The sequence below is a fragment of the Coloeus monedula genome (genome assembly GCF_965178545.1).
Source record: "Coloeus monedula genome assembly, chromosome: 25".
Taxonomy (NCBI): Eukaryota; Metazoa; Chordata; class Aves; order Passeriformes; family Corvidae; genus Coloeus; species Coloeus monedula.
Window position 1 is genome coordinate 94,773 of NC_138805.1, and position 27,155 is coordinate 121,927.

General features: G+C 44.4%; 1 protein-coding gene across 6 annotated transcripts in view; it reads right to left on the reverse strand.

The window, feature by feature from the left end:
- Window positions 1-26,782, reverse strand: part of PRDM10 (PR/SET domain 10) — a 45,310-nt gene extending 18,528 nt beyond the window's left edge. For 3 of the 6 annotated variants that reach the window (XR_014227085.1, XR_014227086.1, XM_082297036.1), the window contains exons 1-12: window positions 26,745-26,782; window positions 17,046-17,235; window positions 14,816-14,983; window positions 13,191-13,250; window positions 10,365-10,484; window positions 9,203-9,410; window positions 8,579-8,820; window positions 7,362-7,565; window positions 5,370-5,442; window positions 4,625-4,742; window positions 3,561-3,690; window positions 1,311-1,535 (exon numbers count right to left, since the gene is read on the reverse strand). Coding sequence is in view for 4 of the 6 variants with exons in the window: in XM_082297036.1 (XP_082153162.1) it covers window positions 1,311-1,535; window positions 3,561-3,690; window positions 4,625-4,742; window positions 5,370-5,442; window positions 7,362-7,565; window positions 8,579-8,820; window positions 9,203-9,410; window positions 10,365-10,484; window positions 13,191-13,250; window positions 14,816-14,983; window positions 17,046-17,138 (1,641 nt within the window). In the remaining 2 variants the exon portion in view is untranslated. The other 3 variants (XM_082297038.1, XM_082297037.1, XM_082297039.1) reach the window with 3 other exon arrangements.
- Between the last annotated feature and the right edge of the window lie 373 nt (window positions 26,783-27,155).

A 27,155-nucleotide genomic window follows, 5' to 3' on the forward strand; every position in this document is an offset into this window, starting at 1 on the left:
TTGAGATACAAACACGTCACTAAACCACCACTGCACTCCTCTGAGCTGTCATCCATTCGTGATGAATTTACAGGGCTAAAAGCTACGTCACGAGACAAAGAGGTAACTTCAGAATTTCTGTTCCTTTCTGTCCTACATTCATTATTTCAGAGGATCCTAAGTTCACATCTTGGGTTCAGAAGTTTGGGGAAATGGCCAACACTTTCTCTTCTTACTGAGGAAGCTGTAGTACACGGTAAGCAGTACATCCCCATGCTCTGTCAAAACTTCAGTATCTCTGTACTCTATTATACACCCTTCAATACATTCAGTAAAAAATCCCCCAAGCTTTTAAACATATGAAAATGAAATCACTGGTGGAAACTTGTCATTCAAAGACTGGAAGCATTTTGTATGGTTAAAAACTGTGCAGTCTTAATGTGTCCAAGCCAAACTGTTCCTTCAAGTCATGCCACTGCATTTTTGGGGTAACACCACCACTGGGTCTTGCATATGCATTGCTGCAAACTGCAAGCAAAATTTGGCTCAACATCTTCATATACAGAACAGTTACTCAACTCTTTTCTAATCCTTCCTCATCCCCGAAAAATGAACCCTTACCCCCATTGCAGCTGTTTCTTTCCTTAATCCAAAGTTAACACATGGAAGAAAAAGGAAAGGATTTTAAGCTAAATAAATTGATTGCCCAGTTACAAAGCTTCAAGGATTATTTGCTTGAATCATTTCCTCCCACACATGGTAGAGAAAAAACAGCTCACCCAGTTGACACAGAGTTCAGGCTCCAAGTGTTTGCTGTTGGTACACAAAGCTCTCAGCACAGGTTTTGCTCTCAAAGGCAGGGTTTTCTACCCCAAAAAAGGATTTTATCACTAAATATCATCATCATCATCTAAGTGGATCTAAACTGAGGTTGTGGTTCCTCCTTGGCAACTGTTTGCAAGAGAGTTCTGAGAGACACAGATGGTGCTGTGAGCAAGTCGTTAGTCTGTGCCACAGCACCACGATTCTGCCGGCTGTTTGAAGCACTCCTGCTTGCCAGCTCAGATGGACTGTGTTTCCATGCAAGAATTACTGTGATGGACCTCAATCAGCTCCAGCTCCTGAGCAGTTCTCACTAGCATCTATGAGATACTGGTCCTTTATGTGAGATTTGTCTTCCTCTCAGTGCAAAGAAAACTGCTAGGACTGAGATGTTTTATTTGGGATTTGGAAACGGATACAACAGTGAAAAGAGGACCAGCTGGCCCTGGCAGGCAGGTCTGGCATTCCCTGTGTTACAGTGGATGTGATCCCCCATCCTCTGTGCTTACCCTGATGCGCTTTGCTCGCCTCATGTCATCTGCTGTCATGGTGCTCTGTGTGGGCACCGTGCTCCCCTCGTGCTGCGGCTGCACATGGAGCACGTGGTTTTCCTGCTGCTCCAGTGCTGCCTGCGGCTCTGGTGGCACCGGAGTCTGTTCCTGCTGCTCCAGCCCGTTCAGTGGGGCTTGTCCGGCCTCATCAAACTGCCCCTTGCTGGAAAAATGCAGCAAGTCCTGAAATCGCAAATCATACAACCAGTGATTATTCCCCCCACCCACTGAAAAACACTTTGATAATACTCAGCAGACAACAAAATTTCTACAGATTTAATCTCAAGCTATAAACAAAACAGTGTAGTGTCTGCACTAACTCCTTACAGTTCTCCTGCTCTGTCCAGTGCTGTTTTCAGCACATCACCTTCGCCTACAGCAGCATCACCCAGAGCACCAGGGAAGCAGTGCTGCAGGTGGGTGACTCTCCATGGGCCATCCCTTTGTCTGACCAGCCACAGACAATCAGCATTATCCAGCTGTTAATAGCCAAGAAAGCTCTTCTGCACTCAGGAGTATTTCTGCTTTAACCAAAGTGACGAGTGCAGACCTGGGAAAGGAGAGAATTTCTGTCTCCTGGAAACTGTTGTTGCTTTGAAACATTACTGTGTGTCATTTTGCAGTGTCTTCTTTCTAACAAACTATCTGGAGTGCTGAACTGGAGAGTGACAAACGAGGTGATCACACTGGGCACTATGTGGTGTTTTTACCCAGTTTCCAGCTCTGCACACATCACTTCCATGTATCACACAAAGCTGGTTTTCCTCTCCTTTTGCACTAGCATAAAAGGGAGGGTGTTTTGAAAAGGAAGAACATGCCAAAAATCTACATTCTTTCCCTGTAAGTTCCAATAACTCCTCTGGGATGGAATCATCTTCTATTACATGAAAAAACACACACAGATCCTTATTTGACACCATGTAATGCAACTGAAGAAACTTAAAAGCACAAGCTAGGAAACAGAGCACCAGAATTAATCTTGAATTATGTCAGCTGAAGGCTGGTGCTGTCAAAGCACAAAAGTGGGTGTGGGAGAAGAAAACCAAGGAATGAGGCCCTTACAGACCATGAGTGCTTACCAGAGAGAGACCCTTAGTAAACAATACACCAGCTCAGTGTCCAGCCCAGGTCTAGGTGGCAGGTTTCCACCTTGCTGACACTCAGCTGTGCTCTCAGTATCCTGTCTCTCCAGTTCCCAGGCAGAACTCACGCCCAGCTTTAGCGAGGCGCGGACCTCCAATGGCTTGGGACATCACCCTGCCCCACTGCACAGCCACACATGAGCCAGCCCTGGGCCATGCTCCAAGCTGGCAGGACACAAGCCACCTCCAGTCCAGAGGCCACTCACACACTGGACTGCGCCATCTCCCCCAGAGTGAAGGGTTTGGAAGCAGCATTAGGTTTATTTGTCAAAATGAGGCTGCCATGTGTCATGTCAGCCTGCAGAAAGGGTGAGCTCACAACTGCCTGCACCTAATGCAGCATTTAGGGCACTGCAGCAGGAATTCATAGGCAGAGTATACACTCCTCCCTCTGAGTCAGCACAGAGCCACGACCTAGTGAGATGCCAGAGGAAAATTACCACTCCAGATATCAGCTTTCAGCTAAGTCATAAAATAGAGCACTGATCCCTTCTGTCACTGCTCATAAAAGGACTTAGTGGTAACCTAAGCATGGTCAGCATCAGAGAATTTAGCTTTTTACTTACATGTGTCATATTACATCCCTACAGAATACAACCAACAGCCACAAGCAAAAGAATGTTTTGCAGTAAGCCTACCTACAGGAAGCCCTTCTGTTAATATTAAAACATCACAGGGAATCATATCTCAAACTGATTTAATTCCATCAGCAACAGCTGTAAGAGCAGGCTGACCTCACATTCCAGAAAGGACAAATAGGAACCTAAATTCCCATTACAGTTTTACTGTCTAATTTACTTCTGTGATGCTGCTAAACTGCCACAATAACCCACCTCACTGCTAAGTGCTTTGGAGTGAAACTTGCTGCAGAATTCCAAGTGATTTTACAGGTTTTATAGAAGGGAAGTAGTATGCTCTCCTGGCAGAGAATTCCAGCTAGAAACCAAGAATTACTCATGTGTAAGTCCAAAGCACACCCTCAGTTTGCACCGATGCCCCAAATCCTTTTGGTCAGGAGTTTAAATTCCACGTGCTACTTTTTTCCCCTCCATCTCAAAAAATATACCTGTGTCCCTTCTTCACACTTTTCACCATTTTCACTGGTTACTTCCATGCGCATGAATTTGGGAGGGCGCCCGGGCCGTCTGCCTGGTCCAAACCTCCTCTTTCCTCGTCCGCGACCTCGGCCTCTGGCTCTGCAGAATACAGAGTGCTCCAGGTTAGATACAAAGAAAGATGGATTTGGATTCTCCACTGGTTTTATGCTTCCTTTCTCAGCATCACTACTCACTCATTCAACTCAGCAACAATGGCCTGCAGTAAATAATAAAAACTGAAGAAATTCTGGCAGCAAAAACAATGGGTTTCTGGCTGGTATCTATTATTTTGTGCTTTATGAGAAACCAAAGTCCAGAACACATTAAAATTTCTATCAGTAATCATGGGACCAAGAGGACTACTGGCTTCTATCCAGCCCTCTGCCATGGCAAGTCTCCCACTTCCAACACCCCAGTTTATGGTGTGCTGGAAGTATTTTCAGCATGATAGAACAAGTGCAGAAGGAAACCCATTTAAAATCTGAAGCCATAACATCCCTCCCCAAAAAGCACGCAGCCACTGATGTCAGGTACTAAACAGAAGGGAACAATTTTGTGTCAAAAAAGCAAAACAAAACAGTCACTTGCTACATTTCAGGAGAAAGAAGGCACCAATGTCTTCTGCTCTGTGATAGGTGTTTGTAGATTCAGTTTTTAATAGGTGAGGATAAACTATCTTGCCAGGCCGATGAGGCACTAGAAGCCTTGTTTTCCAAGCTCTGTACTTCAGTATCTCTGAGAAACATCAGTACTTCAATACAGTGATACTGAAACATTACAAGTTTTTTAAGTCATTGGCAAAAAAAAAGCAACACAAAAAAACCTCACCAGTTTCAAAAGAATATTTATTTCTCTCAAGCTACTTCTTTCACAGTCTCTTATACCAGTCAGTCTCCTGCTGCCATGATTTTTCCTTCTGGTGCTGAGCTGATCTCTCCTGAGCTGGTCACTAAGTTTTGTGGGACAAAGCCCCTCCTTTCTGTGTGTTTGGATCACCACAGTGATCCACAAGCAAAGCTAAAGCTGTCAGTACCTGCTGAAGAAGTCCAGCTTCTCATCATGGGAATTGAGGTGCTGCTGGAGCTGCTCCGAGCTCGTGAAACGCCGATTGCACTCGTAACATGGCCAGTTCTTCTCCTGCTCCCTCAGTACTGTTGGAAATGTCAGTAACACCATTTCAGTCACCACCAATTAAACACCTCATTTTTTTGCCCCCAGCCTCTGTCCTCTGTGGGCCGTATTTCTCCCCTGAAGGTTAGACAGGCTGCAGAATACCCAGCCCTGCTCCACTGGTCTTTGCTTTTATCCCCTCTGCACTGTGCCACAGCTCATTACAGAGACACAGAAAGATCACTGGGGACAATTCCCATGGACTATCAACACTGTTAGAAATTCAGGGGGATTCTGAAATTCACCCCTGTATGGAAGAGCACCTACAGGATTGTACCTCTGGCATAAGTTAAGGGAGGTCAAGGGAAAATTCTAAATCTAAAGCAGTCACACCTCAGTTTATGACACACAGTGGACATTGAGTACAGAAACATACCTCTTCCAGCAGCAATATAACGCTTCCCAGAAACTGAGGCAAAGGGTTAAATTAATGTAAAATTCTCATGAGAAGAGTTACTGGAAATAAGCCCCAATAACATAATCTAGATCTGGTTTAACTTTTCCCAACCTAGCACAAATTTGGGGAGCACTATACAGGCCATATACTTGAAAGTAAGGAGTGCAACCTGCAACCACCACCACACTGAAAGCAGAAGATCCCAAGTTACCCTTCCTTTCCTCCTCAGTTATGTCATGGATCTTCTGGTTCACAAACTCAGCATAGGAGGCAGCATACCACACCTGCAGCAGGAGCACAAGGTAACAGGACACTTAGGTGGAGCCAAAACTAAAGGAAATTTATTTGAAAATGGGTTTTAAGCAATACATTTACTTCACTTGCCTCAACCACTAACTCTTACTGCTCCTTTCATCCTCAATAATAGTCTGGTAAGATCAATGTGCCCCCACTGAGGAAGGAAAGAGCTTTGCTCAGTACGCACATCAATTTAATTTTAAGGCCTAGCTTCCTAACATGAATGTTAATCTTGCACATGGCTACCAGTAGCTCTAAAGGAAATAAGATTAATCTATTCAAACCCAACTGCATGACTGTGAAGGAAGGATGTCAGCAGAGTACTGATACTTGTACCAAGAGGAATGGAAATGTTATTAACTCAAGGGATTTCCCATTTCTTTCCTGCTCTCCTTACATAGACAATAGGCAGCACCATCCACATAGAGTCATTTAAAATGTTTCTGAGCTTCTGAAGGATTGGAGCAATACGGTCTTGCTTTCCAAAACAAGGATCTGCCAGGCACCAGCATGATGGACCCACTTTTGTCGTACAAGGAATTCAAGCCTTCAGCAAAGATAACCATAAGATGCAGGAAGACAAAGTTTATTAAAGCCTAAAAGCAGATGCTCACATTTAGCTGAGAATTCTTCCATAATTTCATCTGTTTGATGAAAAAGAGTGGATTTTAGAAGAGATTTCTCAAAGAAGACATCAACAGATTTTCTGCATGAAAAATTCAAACAAGTTTGAACTTGCAGTGGGCCACAGGCAGTGGTGAGTGGGATTTCAAGGACTCTCCAGCAGGTGTGTTACTCTGCAGGAATCTCACCAGCTGGACAGGCTGGAGACAAAAGCCTGGAGCTCCTGGACTACACACCTGGCAGGCAAATCAGAACTTTCCAGCTTCAGCTCCCTGATCCTCCTAGTTCAATCTCTGGACAAAATTTGCATGAATCCACTTGGGGAGGAAATTACATTACCAAGCCTTGCAATTAACAAACCATTTTACCCCAGAAGACAGTACTAACACATAAAGTAAGAAAAATGATGCTCCCTCAGGGAGGTCTGTACAGATCTAAAGTCTGATTTGAAATTGTTTTAAAAACTGTTGAGAAAATGATGTTTGGATACACTTAAAATGGATTAGTAAGATTTCTAGTAATACAGCTTAAAAAAATTAAGGACCAATTTCAGACAGTCCTACTCTTAAAGGGTGTAAGTAGGCTTTTGTCCTGATTTAGTAAGTGCGCTTACTAAACAATTGTTTTTCCAGACCAATTGTTGAAATCTACATGCAAGAAGAGATTTGAAGAACAACAAAATTTCCTGGTATCAAAATTTTTTGGTCCCCCTCCCTCCCTCCCCCCCATGGCCCCAAAAATGTTGAAAATTAAGGCCATCTCAGCCAGCCATGCTGCTTTGAGCTTGACATAATCAATAAATTTTTAGAGGGAACAAAAACCAAACCACGGGGAAGCCACAATATCCTTCCTAATTTTTCACATGCAAAGTTTCAACAGCTCCAGGAAATCCAGGTAAAGAGAGGCCACATTCACTTAAGGTACCAGAAAACAAGTCAGGAACACACATGGCTAACTGGGAAGGGCATCCAGAATTAAAAAAATAAGAATGCTGCAATAAAAATTAGATTGTATCAGGAAAATATACACTGTATAAAGCATGACAGGGAGAGACAAATCATTTACCTAGTTTTATCTTAAACTTTAATGAGCTTTGGCTCATGAAGAAATACCTATGTTGGTGACTATTTACTGACTTCAGTGACATTCAATTCAGGCCATCAGAGAAAAAAAGCCCTATAACTATTCAAAGCAGTAGTTTCTGGCATTTTTTGGCAGCAACTTTTAAGGTACTATTTAATCAGTAGAAAAGAAGAGTCCTGACACACAAGCAATGCCATACCTTGAGTTCCTGCTTGGGCTCCACGTTTTTAATGGTCGTATAATAAATGTGGTGGCCGTACTGATAGGCCACCAGGTTCTGCTCCAGGTGGTTTTGCGCTGGACGCACAAACATCATCCAGTTACACAGAGCCTCACTGGAAAGTTCAAACCACAGGTCCTCTTGCAAGTCTCTGTCTTTTCTGTCACCCTTATCAAGAGAAACCTGTAGCAAAATCCAATTACAGGTGACTGTAACTGCCTGGCAGCACATTCAAAAGAATTTGAGTTACTAAGAAAAGTACTGTGCCCATGCAACTGTTACATTAAGGGAGCAATGAAGGCCTAGCTAATTTTCTCTCGTTACTAACATGGATCCAGAAACAGGCAGAAAAATATTTAGCAACAGGTAAAGATTTAACTAAAAAGGCACAATGGATCCTTTCAGGGACAAGAATCATTCATTAAAGGGGTCAGGCACAGTATTCAATCACGTGGCTATCACAAATGACACACAAGTAGCTGTAGCTTTAGTAGGCTACAGAAACATCAGTCAGAAGTTTCTAACTGGCAGACCCACTTTTCCTTTCATTTCTTGACTCAAGATGTTGCCTCAAGCAGAAAGCAGCACTTCTTCAGCTGAACTTCTCTTGGGTCGCTGAATCTGCCTATGGTCACAACTTGCTTGTCAGACACTGACCATCAGAGCCCTCCTAAGACTGTGGATCTAAACTCCAACAAATAAAGGACCAATTTTTTATAGTGAAACGAGTAAATAAATGGATAGAAGTCACTCAAATCCATTTTACCCCTATGCCAATTACTTGAGAAAGGGAATAAAAATATCTCCTCTCCCCTACATCTTATGAACAGAAAGGTAAGAAAAATATTTTGAACTGAGGTTACAACATGACACAAAAGAATGGCTGTAGAACATCCTCAGATGGAGCTGCTATTTTTATGTCCAGATGCAGTTTCAGCTCATGTGAGAGTGATTCACAGTCTTACACATTATGCTCCCTATATATCCTAACACCATAATGCCAGAACATTCACCAGAATTAGTGTGTCTCCCTGAATAACAGAGCAGATTTGAAGGCAAAGCAATCTGGGTATTTCTCAGCTACATTCAGAGATGGAGGTAACAAAACATCTCTAGTGAATTGATCAAGGTGGAGTGACAAATTCATGAAAATCAAAGCTTAGGCACAAACCGATCCTCCCTTTTCTCACCCTTACCTTCAAATGGATATAGCAGTCTTTGAGCTCAGTCTGTCTGACCAGGGGTCCTTCCACAGGCCCAAACTGTGTACGCTTTGGGATACGCCTTTTGGAGAACACACCTCCCAAAAACCTGTCTATATAGAGCACCAGGGGAAGGCTGGCCCTCGCCCTGGTCAGCACAGGCCGGTTTGGGATGGGGTGCAAAGGTCCGTGTTTTGGACACACGGAGGGATGTGCGTTATTACACTCTTCACACCCTGCAACACAAAGGCAGAGAGGATGTGACTTTCAGGCAGACACTCACACACGGCTCAGAGACAGCCTTATCTCTCTCTAAACATCTTTGGCTCAGCTGTGGGAACACTTATGCCAATAGTCTGTCTACATTTTAAAATATTAGACAGAGCAGTGTCCAGCAAAATAAGAACAAAGCAGCTCACAGACTTCACTAAATACAGAATTTTGTCTTTTCAGTAAAGCAGCCCAATTTGAATTCACATTTCCGGGAATAAAGACGCGCATTTACTCATTACTGCTAAAATCGGAATGGTTTTTACCTCTCTTTACTAAAGGGCTGATGGAGAGAGAAGGAAAAAGGGGAAGGCAGGTAATACACTTCATATTACTGTGCATGCTTACACAAATCATTGGGATCAAAGGGTCGAGGTGGATCTGGATCCCATTCATCCATGTCAGTGTCTTCCCCATCTTCATCCTCATCTTCATCCTCATCATCTTCCTCTTTTGTTTCTATCCTTTCCATTTGATTCTGCAGAGGTGCTAAAGGGTCAGAACCATCCACAGCCTCCATAGGAGGTAACACCTGGTTATGCACCGGTAATGATGCCTGAGGAAAGAATTCACAAACAATTCAAGCTGATTCATGAAGAAAACTACAAGGACAAGCAATGAAGATCCTTGCTAGTCTACCCTTCCTGCTGCCTCTGATAATGGAGAGGAGGAGAAGAGGTGATAAATGACTGCCAAGGGATGTTTTGCATCGCTCGATGCTGCTGACGGCATCACTCAGGACAGCTGTTACTACTCCCTGGCTCCACCCTGCCAAGGACTCAGTTCTCAGAAGAAACTGAAATCAGAGGAAGTTCTGGACCCTTGCAGAAGGTTTGAAACAAAGTCCAGGCTCTATGGATATTACCTAGGGCCTAAAGCTGTATTTTAATTTCTTTTGTACAAGTGAGAGAATCCTGCACTTTGGCACATGATCTTTTCTTTACAATTCAACAAAACCAATCCCCAGAGTACAAAGGTAGAGGTCAATAAGGGGTGAGGTAACATGGAGACTAGATACAAACTATGGGACATGAGGGACAGATGAGGGCATTGCATTCTTCCACTAATTTTCAAGGTTAGCCCTTTCCTTCCTTAAAAAAACCTGCAACAATTGAAGTGTGGTGCATATTCCATCACGCTCACAGGTTTCTCAGGTAGAGAAGAAGAAATATTACACCCAGCAGAGCTGCCTGAAAACACTGGTGAGGAAACCCAGTGGATGTTGCTGTGACAGTCTGTTAACTTCACTTTTTGGCACTGAGAGAATCTTAAGGTGGCTGCTCAAGACAGAACCATCTGTAAAACAGGTTTCTCTGTACATTAAACACATGATCTCTCCTCAACCCCCATACGTTCCATGGTGAGACTATGGAAGACAGTACAAATCTGCACTACAGCTTTCTCACATCTCCTCCCAGATCACTCAGCCACATTTCATCCCCGGAGACGATGGAGCAATGGAATCAATGCACTCGTACATGGAAAAAGGAAAGGGTGCCTGGCAACTTACTCTATCTGCTTGTGGCCCCTGCTCCAGAGCCACTGGCTGGGGGGTGTCGGCAACGCTGCCGAGTACGGACAGGTTGGTGGGATTCATGCTCTGAGCAGCAGCAGGCAAGAGCACCGTTACCTAAAATCACAGGCACTCATTTTAGCACTGCAGCATTTCCACCAGTCACTTAACACATGGGCAGGGCCCAGCATGCACAGCTCCCTTGAGCCCTGCACTCACTCAAAAACTATGGCATTCCCAAGATTTTTGGGGTTCAAGTAGGGATGATGGGCTTGGACAGAACCTGCAGCTTCTGGGACAAAGGGAAAGGCTTCAAACCTATAGACTTCGCAAATTCTGAATTACCTATCATACATTTTTAAATTAAGGCTTGAAATTAAAATCCTACCCAGCCTGGGTTCAAACTGCACTAAAAACAGATGTTAGGAGCTCTTTAGCTCTTGGTAAAACCAGTGATTTAGGGTCTCTTTTCTTCTATGCCCAAATTTACTTTAATTTTCAAGGAAAAAGGTAAAGAAGGAATAAGAATCATTTCCTCTTTTTATTACTATCTTTCTTTTTCTCGAGCAAACCTTGGCCATGGTTGAGGGGTTGGAACTAAATGAGCTTTAAGATCCCTTCCAATCCAAATCATTCTGTGATTCAATGATCTAGGATCCATTAAAAAAACAAGATGGTGTGTTGACCTCATTAGAAGATCAAGCTCTCAAACAAGAGGATCCCAACAATTATTTTTCTTTACATTTGGTCAGACTATACATTTTTGTTTAACAACCAAATTAATGCATATTATCACACTGTTCTCATCCATTCAGCAATAAAACAAAGAACAACTAAGACCCTAGGAATCACCTTTCCTGCCTTTTGTTTCCTGCTGATCTATACAGGAATTTGCACCGTTATTCCACGTGACTTTTCATCCTTCTCTACAGTTGACATTATGTGACTTCTACTTTGTGTCTCTGACTGTTATGCAGCTTTTATGCTAAATCCAAGTTCTTGCCTCTTAATAAATATCAGATAAAACTGAGAACAGTGAATTGGGCCAGTAGTGAGGGAGCAGACAACAAAATCCATAATGTAAGCACTTGGTCTTAGAACTCCAAACTAGTTGCTTTGTTTAAAGAGGTATTAAGAGTAATTTATGAAACTTCTGAAAAACAACAGCAAAAGGACCTCAGAGAATGGTGTGACGGTGAGGAGGAAACCACCATGACAGTCTAGTGGTTGACATTTCAGAAACTGACATTTCTGATGGCAAGTGGCCACAGAAGATGCATCATTATTCCTCCAGAGTGCCAGCAAGGAGAGGGCCACACAGGCTTGGATCTATCTGTACCCACTATTAGCACTGCCTGCTACTAATCACACCAAATATACCCTTACTTGCACTTCCATTTCAGGCACTGTATGGATTATGGGCATTATTTTTATAAAACCTCTCACCTTCTTTCTACAATAAAGTTTCTTCTGAAAGACAAGAGGAGCTTTAATTATTATTTTATCATTAGTTGTCAGGTCAGGGATCTCCCACATTAAATGCTGATGTAAAAACAGCTGCAAAGGCAGGAGTTGCTATAATGAGGGATTAACCCTTCACCAAAAAATTAATATATGTGTTAGGACTGCTGTCAGACAGTGTTGGAATGGAGGACAGGCCAAGGACACACAGACAAGTGCTTCTGGGATAATAACAGAAGATCACCTCTGTTGTCACTGCCATCTGCACTGCACACAAGTAATTGCTATTTTTAATTAATCATGTATTTGTTAAATGAGCTTTAAGACAATTAAATAGGAATTTTTGGCTTCTTAATGCAGGGAAATTTATGGAGCAAAAAATTCCAGAACAATAGTCCAGAGAATGAGAAGACAGGTAACGCCTTTATTGTGTCAGTCATTGCTTCCTGTCTGTGCCTCAACCATTTAGAAGGTCTTTTAGCAAGAAAATTTGTTTTCAGCACACATTCGATACCTCACTCTGCCCCAAGACTGTCAATAAACACACATTTTAATGATGGCTTTGGTGATGATTCAGATCTAACACATCCATTCACACATGTCATTAAAGACCCACCAAGCAGTAACTATTTTAAGTCTATGACAAGCAGAGAATTCCAACTAGAGAGATCTGAAAGCACCTTTCTACAGCTGATTACCACAGTGCAGTCCCCTAAGATACCAGTAAGAGTTAACAACAAAACTTCCCCATCCATGATGGATGTAAAAAGAATAAGGAAAAATCATCATAACTTTATAAACACAGGCTGCAGTTTTATTCTCTTCCCAGACCACCTCACACTGACAAGCCCAGCACACCTGATAAGGGAGCCACTCACTGAACTTCTTCGGGTTTTGCACTTAATTTCCTGTGAGGTTTCTAGTAAACCCAGAATTTAATCCAATTTTTCTATCCCTCAAGAGCCTTTGTGGACTTAAAGGCATTTGGATCAGAACCTGTATGCAGACAGCTGCAAAACCAGCCTTTCCAAAATGGCACAATCAGATGACATTAGCCACATCTGCTGCAGGGACACTGTTGAAAGACTTTTCATGCTGTCTGGGGCAGTAAATTAGAATTCTTGTTGAATATGAACTAAAAAGAACAAACCTAAAATAATTCTAAACTTTTATTGTCATTCATGCACAAGCTGGTAATAGTGGTTTTTGGTCTTGATCAGGGTGACAGCACAATACCAAGATTGTCACTGGACAACTTCAGAGACAGCTCATTATCCTCTCGCAACACAACAATATCCCTTTACCTTCCCTAAATATTCCCTCATAGTTTTAGGCCCAAGATGAATAATATCTCTTCCTTACCTGCTGGGTGGTGGCATCCTGTTGGACGTAAGCCACTTGGGACGGATCTGTAAACAGAGTCTAGACAAAGTGAAAAAGGCTTATCAAACCAGCCCTGGGGGTTTTTACTCCCAACTCACACAAAGGTTACCCTGCCACCATGAAACAACCAACATTTGAGCCTTTGTCAGCTTCTAACATGCCTGTTATCACAGCAAATTACTTCAACTTACCCAAGTGGACCTACACACAGAAACTAAAAATTAGGTAGTGCTCCATAAAGAGTTAATATCATATTTATGTAGCACTTTGCATCTGTACAGCCAAAGTGTTTCACGGGGTTTATTTTTTTAATTACCAAAATCACTTTGTCAATTGTTGATTTGATAAAATCTACAGAATGAAATTCAATAGCTCTATCAAAACTGTGTAACACTTAAGGGCAGGATAGAAGGTAATTATGAGCTTTTTCTTCCTGAAGATTCACAAGACTCCTGCATGCTTTCTTTTGAGGAACTATCAGGCACATCCTGCATGGGACTTTGATATGGCCAGGATGCTGTTTAATTTCATAGAAGCCATGCCAACTCCAATATTTTGGAAGAACAAGCCCTGACAGAAGCCTAGGAAAAGCAAGACTAAGGACTGACTGAGGCCAGCTTTACTTAGCCAAAATTTGAAATATCTGAGCTTGTAGCAGCCTAGCTACAATGAAATAAAGCATGGTATAATACAAATTCCTTTAGCACTGTGATAATTTCATCTTAGATGCAGAAGAGTGTCTGAATACTACACATCTTTTGACACAATGACAGCATTCAGAGTTTTGGAGTTAGCTGGCCAGTAACTTCCTGGGAGATACCCTCTCAGGACATCCTTTCACATTCATTTTCTGGGACAGCTGAGAGCTGCACAAGGCAGACTGTGCCACACGAGGCCCTGCCAGCATGGTGGGGGTGTCAGGTATGTGCACTTTGTAGCACAGCTGATCTGCCCTGTCAGCAAAGACATTTTAAAACACTCTCGACAAAGCAAGCCTCTTCCTTTTAAATCTGTCCACACAGAGGCAGAGATGCATAGCATATTGACCCCATATAAACATGTGCTGCAAGAGAATAAAGGCTATCTGATATGATTATGCAGAAGAAAAAGACTATAAAAGGTCTATAAAATCAACAACTCTGCAGAGACTATAAAATTACATTGAATAAACAGACATGCTCTGCAAAAAGACACAACTGTTATTGTAACTATTAACTATGACAACAGTACTACACAAAACAAGGGCTCTTCCAGAAGGAACAGAGATGGCTCTTAGTTTTTTACTGGATACAAGAGGCAGAATTTCTGGTGAGATTATCCTTGTTCTGGAAAAAACCTTTGCGTAAATTATAATCTCGTCCACCTTCAGTGAAATAACCAGCATTTCACAATTCATAGCCTCGCCATCCTTTAATGAGCAGATTTGCACATCAAACAAATGAACAGCATGAAGTCCCTGCTCAGCAGTGGGCAGAGTCGCTGTTGGGAGCGACTGTCTGCTATTTTCCAGTCATACCACTTGGCTGGTAACTGGCTTTCATCCCAAACAAGATTGTTGTGTTTTCTAGGTGCCAAAACCAGGGTGGGCTCAGAACCACACGTGCCTGTGTAGCTTCCACGGGGTGGATGTAAACAAGGGTGTGCTCCGAGGTGTCCACAGAGGTGTAGGAGGTGCCGTCAGCCGTGTAAACCACCTGCTGCGCAGGCCCGCGCTCCTGCTCGTCACTGTACACGATCTGGGCCACTGTCCCCGCCTCAGGGACAAAGTGCACCTGGGGAACAAAAAGATCCTGGACTCACACCAAACACAGGCCAGTGGGACACAGCACCACAGTCACAGGGTGCCTTGGAAAGCAGAGAGACCTTGTGTCCCAACTCATCTGAATGCATGAAAAACACGTTTCAAATCTCACTCAATTATTCTACCAATAGAAATCTGGACACAACTCCCATCAGTCTCTGGTTTTACTCTGTATTGCAACTCAAGACATAACTGCTACAAAGGGCACTCACCCATCCTTAGTTCTTGCATGATACTTTGAAAATTTGTAAGGGAAAAAGTTCATATTTGAACTGATGTGTCTATTAAATTTATTGGCATACTGTTTCCCTTTATGCTCATATTCTGTTGGGGTTCCTCCCCCCTGGCATGGGGGGTCTGGGGGGAGGGGACCCTGGAGTAGAGGCATGGCCTACGGGGTCTCCCTGCTCCCATGTACCCTAATCCTGTTCCCCACTGGTTGTTTTGTGTTCCCCTGCCCAGGAAGGACCCTGCTGGTCCTGTGATTGCCAGAGCTCTTGGGCTGGACCCCGGCCATGCAGCTGGAGAATAAAGATCTCTGAGAAACATCTATCAAGAATCAGTCCCTATTTCTTTCCCATGGGCCTTGCTGTCCATACATGTTGCAGAAATCCCCACTGCAACAATATTCCTTTCAGGATTTTTGATAATGACTTCATTCAGCTAGTTCTGTAGTTGGAGGTAATTTTTGCTGTCTGATGAGAGGCTAAGAGAACATATTAACTCTGATACTCCTCAAGTTATAGTATTGCAGCTCTCAGAGGCAGCAGTAGGGCATATTAGATTGCTTCTCTGTAGTATGTATGTGCAGCATCAGTAGAAAATTCAACTATTTAAACAGACAAACATATAACTGAAAGCATTAAGCACTGATTCCAAGGACTACTGGAACAAGTTATGTCTAGGGGAGCACTTTAATCTAAACAAGTCGATTTTACCCGAACATTATGATCTTAACTGATCTGGCTAAATGAGCCAGAGTACTGAATTCCATTGAAAATAGGAACACATTTAGCTTTTGCCATCCTTTACATGCTGAAAAGCATTTTCAATGTATGGGAAAAACAGGATAGTTAGCAGGCAACCTAGTTTGAGTACAACTACTCATATTCACATAAAATTCTTTCACATAAAATGATGCCAGAGTTACGTATTTTGTTTATTTTGTTTCACTTTTTAGCTTATGCTTCAGAAGACACCTGGTGCTCCCCCGTAGATGCTCAGTGCTGATTGTGTACAATAAATTCTCTCACAAACACTACAGTTTCACATTTGGAGAGCACTCTGCAAATGCTCATTAAGCCTTAAAACTGCCATGTGGAAACAAGCAGCATGGTTATCCCATTGTAGAGAGAACAGAACACAGGCCATTGAAAACTGCCTTTCTTGGCAAATTTCAAAGCTGGAAATTACTAAGAGAGGCAGAATTTCTCAGCTTGTAGGTCAAATGCCATGCAGCATCCTTTTCCTACCATACTTAAAAGAGTAAATCAATTTACAGAATTCTAGAAATTCCCAGTTGCGTTGTCTCAGAGGCAGAGGGACAAGCTGCATACAGCAGAACCTGACTGCATTAGTCACTTACAATTAACATTTCTCCCTTCCTCAGTACCCAGATGTCTGGCTGGAAAAAATTACTCATATTACTTTCCCCAAGGTCCACCCACAGTTTCAATTGATTTGAATGATGCCATCAAAAGGGGCTGCCACAGAGCACAGATTTTCTTCATGTTCATTACTCTGAACACCCTTTCACTCTCCCATGTGGTTCTAGATATATATGGACACTGAAACGTCTACAGCCACTGCCTAGTTTTGTTCAGCTCATTTCAGACCTCTATGTCTTCACTGCTGCAGTTTGCACAGCTTGGTTTCTGAAGCTATAACCCAAAATCACCATAGAAATGTTTATCTTTCTGCTTAAATGAAAGCTGAGCTTCTAGACTCTAAGTCAGGGCCAAATGGGAACTAACCCTCCCCACCAATCCCAATCAACCCCAAGCACAGGCAGAGCTCTGGAGGGCACTAATCACCTGAGCAGCGTTCTGTTCCTGTGCTGCAGACTCAGCCCACACCTGAGGACTTTCCTCTTTCAAGTCCATCTCCTCCCTGCCTGGGTGCTCCATGAGGAGAAAGATCTACTGGAGCAATGTCTGGCTGAAGGGATTCATCTGTTCACTGTGTTTCTGCTTCCAGAAGACAAGGTGATCTTCAGCAACATGGCTGTAGAAAAACCAGAGAACAGAGACATTAAAACCAGCATGACACATGTCATGGAGCTATGAGAGATTTATTATTATCAGCTACCACACTTCAGTAACACAGAGCAAAGCAGGTTTGGCTTTACAAACACTTCCTACAAGACCCAAACACCTTAAGTTATGGGAATAAAGGAACAGAAATCTTATCTCACTGAGTAGGGTGCCATACACCACTTTCCATGTCCCATTAAGAAAGAAACAAATCAACCACTGCACCAATGGCACTGAAAGATTACACTGAATTCTTCCTGCATGTCTCTCCTTGACCACAGGCCATCCACACCACCTGGTCCTCATTGTCCTTCTGGCACCTTCAGGCCTAGAAATCAATAAATATTGCAAAAAATGGACCTGAGGCTTCCAACAAGAAAACACTTATGTTCAGACATGCATCACCAGTTCCTCGGTTTGCCTGAAAGAGGTTTTGTTTGAGCACCAACTGGTTTTCCATGTACATACAGATTTGACCTTGGACAAAATCCCAGTCCCAGGTTAGTACAAGGCCGTGTTACAACAGCCAACTACTAAAAAGGAACAAGGAAACTTAAACTCTCAAAGATCCTGACAAACTGCTTCCAAGCTTGGTTTTATTCACCTCTTGCAATTTTTACGGGGCCTCTCAATCTGCCATTGGGATTCCAGAAGGGTAATTTACAGCTCTGGTGATTGGTTTAGTCAGTGGTTCAGCACCTTCCCAATCCTTCGTCTCTAATGTCATATTAAATCACAGGCCAGGAATTATCATGAGGCTGAGCCCACTGCATTTCTCAGCTACTCCAATTAACTTTATTTTATATCCAGTGCCTTGCTGGGCTGATCCAATGCCAGTACCCATCTGCGCACCAGGAAGGAAGCAGAAGGCTCCTTGCTGATGCTTTCATTCATTTGCATTTTAAATGCAAATTATTTTAGTCATAATTTATCCCTATAAATGCTAGCATTTGGCTTGTCATTGACAAACTGAAAAATAGATAAGGAGAGGTAAAAAAAACCAGCAGGCACTTTCTGTCTCCTCCTAATTTTGCCAGCAAGGACTAAGCTATGCAGACCCGAGCACTGACTGTTCCACTGGCCTGGCCAGCATGGATAAATCACCAGGGCAGGGAAGTCTCGGGCTAACGTCACTGAACTGCATGGTGGAGCAAAAAAATCACATTACTCACATACAGACAGAGAAGAACAGTGGGGAAGATATTTCTGGGCATCGCTAGACACCAAGTCATGCTGTTACTGGTAACTGGAGTTAACACTTGCTGTCTCACACTGAACAACCCAGCACACGTGGGCTTCACAAAAGCAGACACTGAGGAACTGTTCTGACTTTCTCTTATATCCAAACATCTCCAGATATGGGAATACAGGGACAGAAATTTCATCTCCATTAATATTGCTTGATACAAAGCATCCCCAAAAAGCACTTAGGAGAAAAATTAAAATGAAATCCATGTACCAGCATTCATTCTGTCTGAGCTCAGATCTCCTCAGTATGAACAAATTAACTGCAGCAAATATTTAGAAGTGATAAACACCAGCCTTGCTCTCCAAGTGTGGAAAGTCAGGGCAATCTACAGATAAATATTATTTATTTATATATCCAAGCACACACAAGCTCTGATCTATAAATATATACCATCCATCCCTACACAGAACCTTTCACCTAGCTACTTGTTATGTTATTAAAGAACAAATTTGGAATTTTCTCACACCTAATCCTACCTCATTCACTGACCTTCTTCACTCATTTTATCAGGTATACAACCACCACTGTATGAGTATATAAATATATACATATATCAGGTATATGATCACCTCTACCCATATGAAACATGACAGCATTTATGTCAGTAATACACTGTGAAAAACTTCTTTGCAAAATTTAACACCTATCCTGTTGATATTCTTCAGCTGGTTTATCCAAAACAGCTCTTCTCCTAGACTGCCAGTATTTATTAAGAGCCAATTGAGGTAATTGCACTAACAATAGCCAGTAGTTTAATCAATTACCTAACTGCTTAGAAAAATAAACACTAGAGGTTTCTACTTTGGGTGGTATGATTTCTAAAAATATATAATTACCCTATTAAAAATAATGCAATTACAGTAACTACTAACTGAATTAAGGGAAAGGCACAGTTCTAGCTAATTCCACATGGTGCAACAAGTAGCAGAATTTTTGGCTGACTTTCCCCACCAACAGACACTGAAGGTCTGAAGGAAGATGCTGACTCACTCCTGCAGAGTCATTTTAGCACAGATAACTTACAACTTGAGTACAAAGGAGACTGAAGGGTTCAGGCAGGGTCTTTAATAGACAAAACTGGGTATTAAGATTAATCTCTGAAAAAAGAAGTACCAAAAAGTTGGAAAGCAAAGCAGAAGACAGTCATTTAATGGTTCCAAAAGTTAGCACTAATTTAAAATATTGGGGGGGAAGAAAAAAAAAAAAAAGCAAGGCTGAGCCAAATTCAGTGGCCCAGTGCTGCAGATTCTATAAACAGTCCAATTATTGCTGTTCTTGACAGAAATGAAAATAATAAACAGCTCAGGCCAGCCAATTGTGCAGCAATAAGGGACAATAGTAGGAGCTGCAGGATTTGCTGATGCTTTCAACTTCTGTACTTCCAAATTCATCCTAGGATCTGCCTCTGGTGTGCATTCCCTCAGTACATCTGTAATCATGAAAACACCCTGAAAAGCACATTTCCCTGGAAACATGGATGGGCTAAGAGCAAAGACAGTGCAGGAGGAGACAGGCCATGTCCCAGAGAGGTCCCAATAAAGAGGGCAGGAGGCAGGAGCAAGCGTCAAAATTCTGCTGCAAAACAAGCCCTGCAGTCAAGGCCAGGAGCTGGAAAACATGATCTGATCCAAAGTCACTGACAATAGAACTGCCACAAAACACCAACACCTGAGCAAGTTTTCTGACACTGATGACAAAAAGACCAAACTAACTTTGCTCACTGATCCTCCCTAGGATGCTCCTCCTTGTTAATCCTGCACAATCTTATTTCCTGCCCTAGATCCCGCTGTCAATACCCGTTACTGCCCTGACACTGACAGCCACAACATCTTCAAATTTTAACCATTTCCCTGTGGTCTTCTCTCAGCTTTGGCAGTTTTTTAGCAGAAATAAATGTGAAACTTTGGACATAAGCATTGCCAAACCACTGGCATGCAGGGAGCACTCTCTGCTTGCTCTCCACTGTATGCCCACGGATTATCCTTTGCAATTGTTGATTTTTCTCACTGTATTGAGCACATCGGACATTTTCAGACAAGCTAAATAAACACCAAGACATGCACCTCAACGGGAGGCTCTGCTATGTCCAAGGGATTACCATACAAATCTGGGTAACAGAAATTGAAACTCATTTGCAGAAATCCTAAAAGAAAAAAAATATAATTAAAGATAAAAGGCATTGTGATAGATAGAAAAACTCAGGTTTTTCCCAGTATGAAGAAATTAGGCTACATTTTGTTACGAAAATCCATGTAGAGGTTTAGTAAAATAGTAATCCAAACAGCTTGCTTAAACTAGTGTTAAATTTACATGTTATGGATGTCAAAACTATATTCTCTCCACTACAAAATATAGCTCAAATATTATTCAATATACTATCTTTTTTTTTTTGTATGCTTATAGCAAGTGCTTCAGTAACTTGAAGATGATAAGATTTTAATTTTCTGGAAGTTGAAAGATTAGTCAATTATGAGACACATTGCCCAATAGTCACCCCAAATTCTTCCAGCACCCTAATGCTTTCATACAACCCAAGGAGCATCACAGACATGAGCAAGAAGCAATGCCAGTGTGAGATCTTAAAGCATTTGCAGTAACTGCAGAGACAGCATTTTCCTCCCCAAAACCAGGCATGCCTCACCCTGTCCGTGCTGTGTGATGACACAAGCTGAAATAGTAATAGGCTTAACTAACTATGGAGTACAAATATAGCCCAGTACCACTCTAGCATGGCAGTGGTGAGGCAGGGACAGTCCTGTGTGTCACTATCTACTGTGCAAATCGCAACACGACGTGATCCAAGAACCAGCACAGCTTCTGTGACTTTGAAATCCTTCCTGTAGTGGAACATTAGCTCATTTTGAGCTGCGCGAGTAATTAACCATCCCTCCAGGACAACAGGTTTGTCTCAGAGCACCAATCACATTTACCTTCCTTTTCTCAACGCCTTCTTGGACCTGTTGCTGTCACAGACCTACAGCCCTTTCTCTTTAACTTTTACATTTTACATCTAATCCAGAAAATGTCATTAATGACAAAACTTCTCTTTCTGCTCCTCCTGATGCCTGGAAAGCACCTCAGTGTCATTGTCTGACATTTTTTGAAATCTTGCCTAAACCTCCTTTTGACCTCTGTGACACTGTCCAACCCCTCCCTCCTGTTCCTGTGGGGACGGTGTTTTCTCTGGAGCTGGGCTATTAAATCAGCAGCTTCCCTGTGCACTGCATGCAGCTCCAGAGGATGGCAAAGCACTGCTCAGGGGGGCAAAATGCCTCATTCCCTATCCAACAGCAATGTCCTCATCAGCTTTGCTGCTTCAGCATAAGACACCCTGAGCCACCACAGCTTCACGTGTGGCCCCTCAAGGGTGCATCCATGACCCCCCCTGCAAACACTCAGGAGTGAATGGTGCTGTAAGAGAAAACCACTAACAGCAAAGTCACTGCTGCTTTGTGTTTGGTGTCTAAGTGTTTTCAACACAAGTTAAAAACAGTGAAGTCACCTAGGGCTTCAAAGGAAAGCCCTGAAAGTCAGAAAAAAGCACCAAACCAAACCAAAAAAACCCACCCACCAACCAACCAAAAAAACCCCAAACAAAACCAAAAAACAAACAAACAAACAAACCACCCCAACAATAACCATGTTTTCTTGGCAAACCTGCTATTAAGGAATGACAATTTCTTTCAAGGCTGCAACTACGCAAGAAGATACAGACACAAAATCTCTGGGGACTTCATTGCAGCAATCTCTGCAAGGCTCACTAAGGACATTCTGCTGAAAAATCCAAGCCAGTGGCTGCCAAATGCTCATTTTTGTCCCTTCTCCAGGATGAGAAAGGGGGAATATTAAAGCCAAGCAAGGGGAAAAGACCACCTCCCTGCTCAGGGAGCCATAAAGCCACTGCAGTATCTCAAATGAGAACCCACTCTACAATAATGGTGCATAAACCAGCTAATGTGATTTACTCCCCAGTGTAAAAGAGCCTTGCCATAGCTTGAGGTTCCCTGCAGCAATAACAGCAGGGACTATTGGCTTAATCCTCCCACGACTGAGCTCACTGACAACTCTGTGTCACCCCAGCCATGTGCAAGGGCAACAAGATTGGTACAAAAGGGGTTTTATGACTCTGGGTCTTCCTCCAGCTTTTAACACGAAAATGATTTATTATGCTCAAAAGGAACATCACATGTGTCTGCAAAAAGCTTTATCCCGCACTTAAAGTTAATTATCCCAGTTTGCCTAGAAGGCAGAGCCAGTGCATTTCCTGAGATCCTTTAGCAGGAACATGCTTTCATTGCAGCAAGAAGGTTTCTAACCTCATTCAGGACTGAGTCAGGACTGCCGTCATCTCCTCTGCATTCCCATCCATCACAGGCACATACTGTTTCAAGGAACTCTGGCCCTGGTGCATTTTGCATGAATGTTATCAATCAGGTAATGTAAAACTACAATATTTATGTTTTACTGGGGAGTTAAAAATGGAAATCATACTAGGGCTGGGACAGCAAGGATTATTTATTTCCACAAAAGGGAAAATGGCTTCAATTTATTTAGTTGAATAATAAATAAAAGAGCTCAGCCAAACACCAACTCACTCTTTACTGCAATTGTGCATAATGAATCTATCTATATCCATATCATTATGGCACATCCATCATCAAAGCAACAGTGAGCTGGAAGAGATCTCTTAGACCAAGGCCAGTCCTCTGCTGCTGTGGCCATCACACGTTACAGTCCTTTTCCTAAAGGGACAGTGTCCAGGCACTGAAGGTGACAGCACAACAGTCTGATGTAACTATTCTCTCACAACTTATCAAGTAAGTAGCTGAAAATCCATTTCTGCCACAGAATATAGGAGATCATCCAGCCTGAGCACAGGTTAACATCCTCCTGGGGACTACGTAGGCTGGCTTTAGACACCTACTCAGAGATGCTCCAAGATCATCTCTCTTGAGTCCTAATTCTTGTATAACTGTTTCTCACACTATCTGTCCTCTCTCAGTGGGCAAAGAGTCAACTTCATTACTTCCTACATATACAAAGCTCTCTTCTTTAGTCACCTCTCTTCCCATTTGCTCAGCATCTACATATCCACTCCAGCAACCAATTCCTTCCTCCCACCCTCAGCTTCCTGAATCCATGGCCATGTTCTTCATCCTCTGAGGTCCCTGTGATACCATGGGCTGTTGAATCACACACTGCAATTCTCGGGCTCCAGCTGCTCAAGGCAGTGACCGGGCCTTCCTAAAGGATTTGGTTTATAAGTCACAGAGAGAGAAGTCTGATAAAGCAAGGAAGTGGGGAAAGCATGGATTTAAAGTGCAGGATGACACGAAAGGAAAATAAATGTCTGTATCAGTGTGTGCTACAGTTCTGCCCACACAACCTTCAAGAAGGCATTGTTAGGGGCTACTGAAAGAAAACAAATCATTCCCCTCCAGCTTCCTCCTGCCACTTTTTTGTCTCCCATCTCTTCTCCTCCAGTAAACTCTTCCCAAAAGAATTGTCAGTTGGAGGGGACTCTTCCCCTTCCTACAGGCAGGTGGTGCTGCTTTGTCCCTCCCTCTCCCACCCCCCTGCACCTCTCCTCTGAATTAAACCACCTGTCTTAAAATTCGAAAAAATAAAGCTACCTTGTTTCTGCACATAAAAACACACACCTAAGATGGCTCCTTCAGAATAGCTGCTGCTCTGCACTACCCCAGAGAACAAATGGACTATCTGCACCTTCAAAAAGTGGGGACTGACATATAGAGCCATTTCAGGGCTACAACTGCACGTTTTACTAGCAGGAGATAAAAGTGACAAATAGACCCAGTCTCATGTTCAAGTCCAAGTAAAATTCACCATACAAAACCAGCCCCCTTCATTAGCTACACTTAGAAGTCCATTAGAATTCAGTGTACACAGCTGTCAGCAGCTGCAGGTGGTCAGGAACACACTCAAAGTGGCTGCTCACTGCAGAGCAATTTACCCCAGGAGAGCTCATCCACAGATTTTCTGCACAGGGTAGGGGGGTAAGGGTGCCAGAGGAGAGCAGACGACACCACAGACCCGTTTCTCTCTAAAATCAAATTATCAATTACTCTATCAGAGAATATTAATAACAATTACACTGATATCTCATCCTATAAACAAGGTAATAAAGCTGTCTCTTTTCACACAACAGAAGCATCCATATAGCAAAGTGCCAAAAACCATTATAATTTTGGAGAAAAGTTTTCCATTTAAGGACAGACTAGAGCAATACATGCTCTTACATTACTTTTCCTAGAAATGAAGGCATTAGAAGGCTCAAGACTGCCAATTATTTTATTGTGTCCCCAAAAGATGCAAAGAATCCTGTTGCAAAAATCAGTTGGTGATTCATGAGCATCTCATCTTCTAACTGAACTACCAGAAAAAAAAGCCCCTGAATTATTAAAAATCTAACAGAAGAAAGTGAAAGTTCAGTGTTCAGTCTTCCCACTGAAATTCACAGGGAAACACTGATAGGCATTTCACACACCCAGCTTTGCGCTTGATCATTCTTTAAATACCTGTAAGAACCACAAATATATAGCGATATTCTAGACAGGTTGATGCTGAGGTACCAAAAAGTGCATCACAAATACTGACCCTTCATTTCACTGTCAGGACTATGACTACTGTCAGTAGTCTAAACCAAGTCTAAATTCTAATTTAGGGACCCTGTAAGAGCCCTCCTGAGGCTCTGCAAGGTACAGCTGAGAGGTAAAAGGTGACCACACATAGCTCTTGTACAGGGAAATAACCCTAAAAAGGTGAGTTATCCCTTCAGGATGAGTAATTCTGAAAGGCACAGCAGCAGGACCTTGTTCTTCCATTCCAACTCAACCATTTAATGAGCTCACATCGACTCATTTTTAATGGAACTGGGGCACAGGAGGGGAAAGGGGACAACTCCACACCAACACCCACAGAGCAAAAGAGCCCCAAGGTCAAGCATCCACTTGCTACAACCATACCAGAGACAACAGGAACAGGGTTTTTGGCACCAAGACCACTGTCAGGAGAGCAGTGGACTCCACAGCTTCTACCTGCAGCAACTGCTGCTACTCAAACAGCGACCCTCATGGATGGGACCACCTCAGGGCAGCGGGGAAGGGGTTAACTTCCCTCCACACCAAGCCTCAGGGCCACCCAGCCAGAAGCCTTGCCCTGCTGGGGCCACACTGGCGCCCACTGGGCCCTTTGGAATCCCCCTGGGGCAGGAGGACCTCATGAGGAGAGGACCCCCGCACACGCCACCCCACTGCCCCCCACAGAGCACACTGCAGGCCCCCCACCCACACCTCCTTATATACCCTCCGCGGCCATTAACAGCCAATCCGAAGACGGGGTGCGACGCCCCTTCCCCTAACTAGGCCAATAGGAGACAGGGGCGCGAGGCACGCGCCCAATCAGCAGGCGTGAGTGCCCCCCGCCTCCGCTCACAACGCCCGCTTCCCGCCGCCGCGCCCCAGCGCGAGGCGCCGCCGCGCCCCCCCCGCCCCCGCCTGAGGGCAGCGGCGCCATCAGCCCCCCTTGAGAGCGCCTGGCGGCCAGCCGGCCCCAACCACTGAGGGCTTAGGGGGGACACGTGCGGGCGGCCAGGGCAGAGGCTGAGCGGATCGGATGGGATGGAATGGGACGGGCCGGGCCGGCCGCCGAGGGCGGGGGAGTTGGGCTGAGCGCGGGGCGAATGGCCCAGAGTAATGGTGGAGGGATGAGACCCCCAACAATGCTGGGGGGGGGGGGGGGGGGGGCAAAAAGATGGCTCCGGCACCCCCCTCCAGCCGCTCAGGTGCAGGGGTCCGGACCGTACCACGCAAGGAGGGGGGGAGCAAGGGTGGGGGCAGCCCCTTCTCCCCGTGTCCGGGGTGGGTGGGGGATCCCGGCTGAGGCGGGGAGGGGGGGAAGCGGACTGTACCTCTCCTGCGGGGTGGGGGGGGGGAGAAGGGGAATGAGTACGCCCTGCTTCCCCTCCCCCCCCCCCCACTGGCGGGAGCAAACGGTTTATCCCGGCCCCGCACCGCCAGCTCCGGGCGCCATCTTGGGTGCGACTAAAACAACAAGTCCAAAACCCCCGGCGGGTCCCTGCAGCATCCCCGGGCCGCGCTGCCCTCCCGGACCGTCCCATCGCGTTACCTGAGGGGGTCTCGTGCGGGCGCCGCGCCCCGGCCGCCGCCGCCGGCCCCGCGGCGGCCCCGAACCCCCCCACCTGTCCTCACCTCACAATGGTAGCTGCAGAGCGGGAGGGGGGGCGGCCGCCCGGGCCTCATTACCATAATCTGCCTGGCAACAAGCCGCGGCGTCGCGCGCTGATTGGCTGAAACTCCTCCGCCAGCCACGATGGGGCACAGAACTCCTAAAGCAAAGGCTCGGAGCGCCCAGGTCAGGGGACCGGGGCGCGGGGGGGGGATCCCGATCCGCGGGGAGGGGAGCGGGGGGGGGGGGGGTCTTCTGCCCGGGTTTTTACTCCCCTCTTCGGGTGCTGGTGGCCAATCAGAGCCCCGCTCTCATCCCCGCCAGCGGTATCTCCGCCAATCACGGCGCGCCTTTCATCGCGGCGCTCCGCCCCCCCACTGGGGGAGGCTGTGTGGGCGCCGCGGGCAGTGCCCCCTACTGGCGGGGCGGGGGAG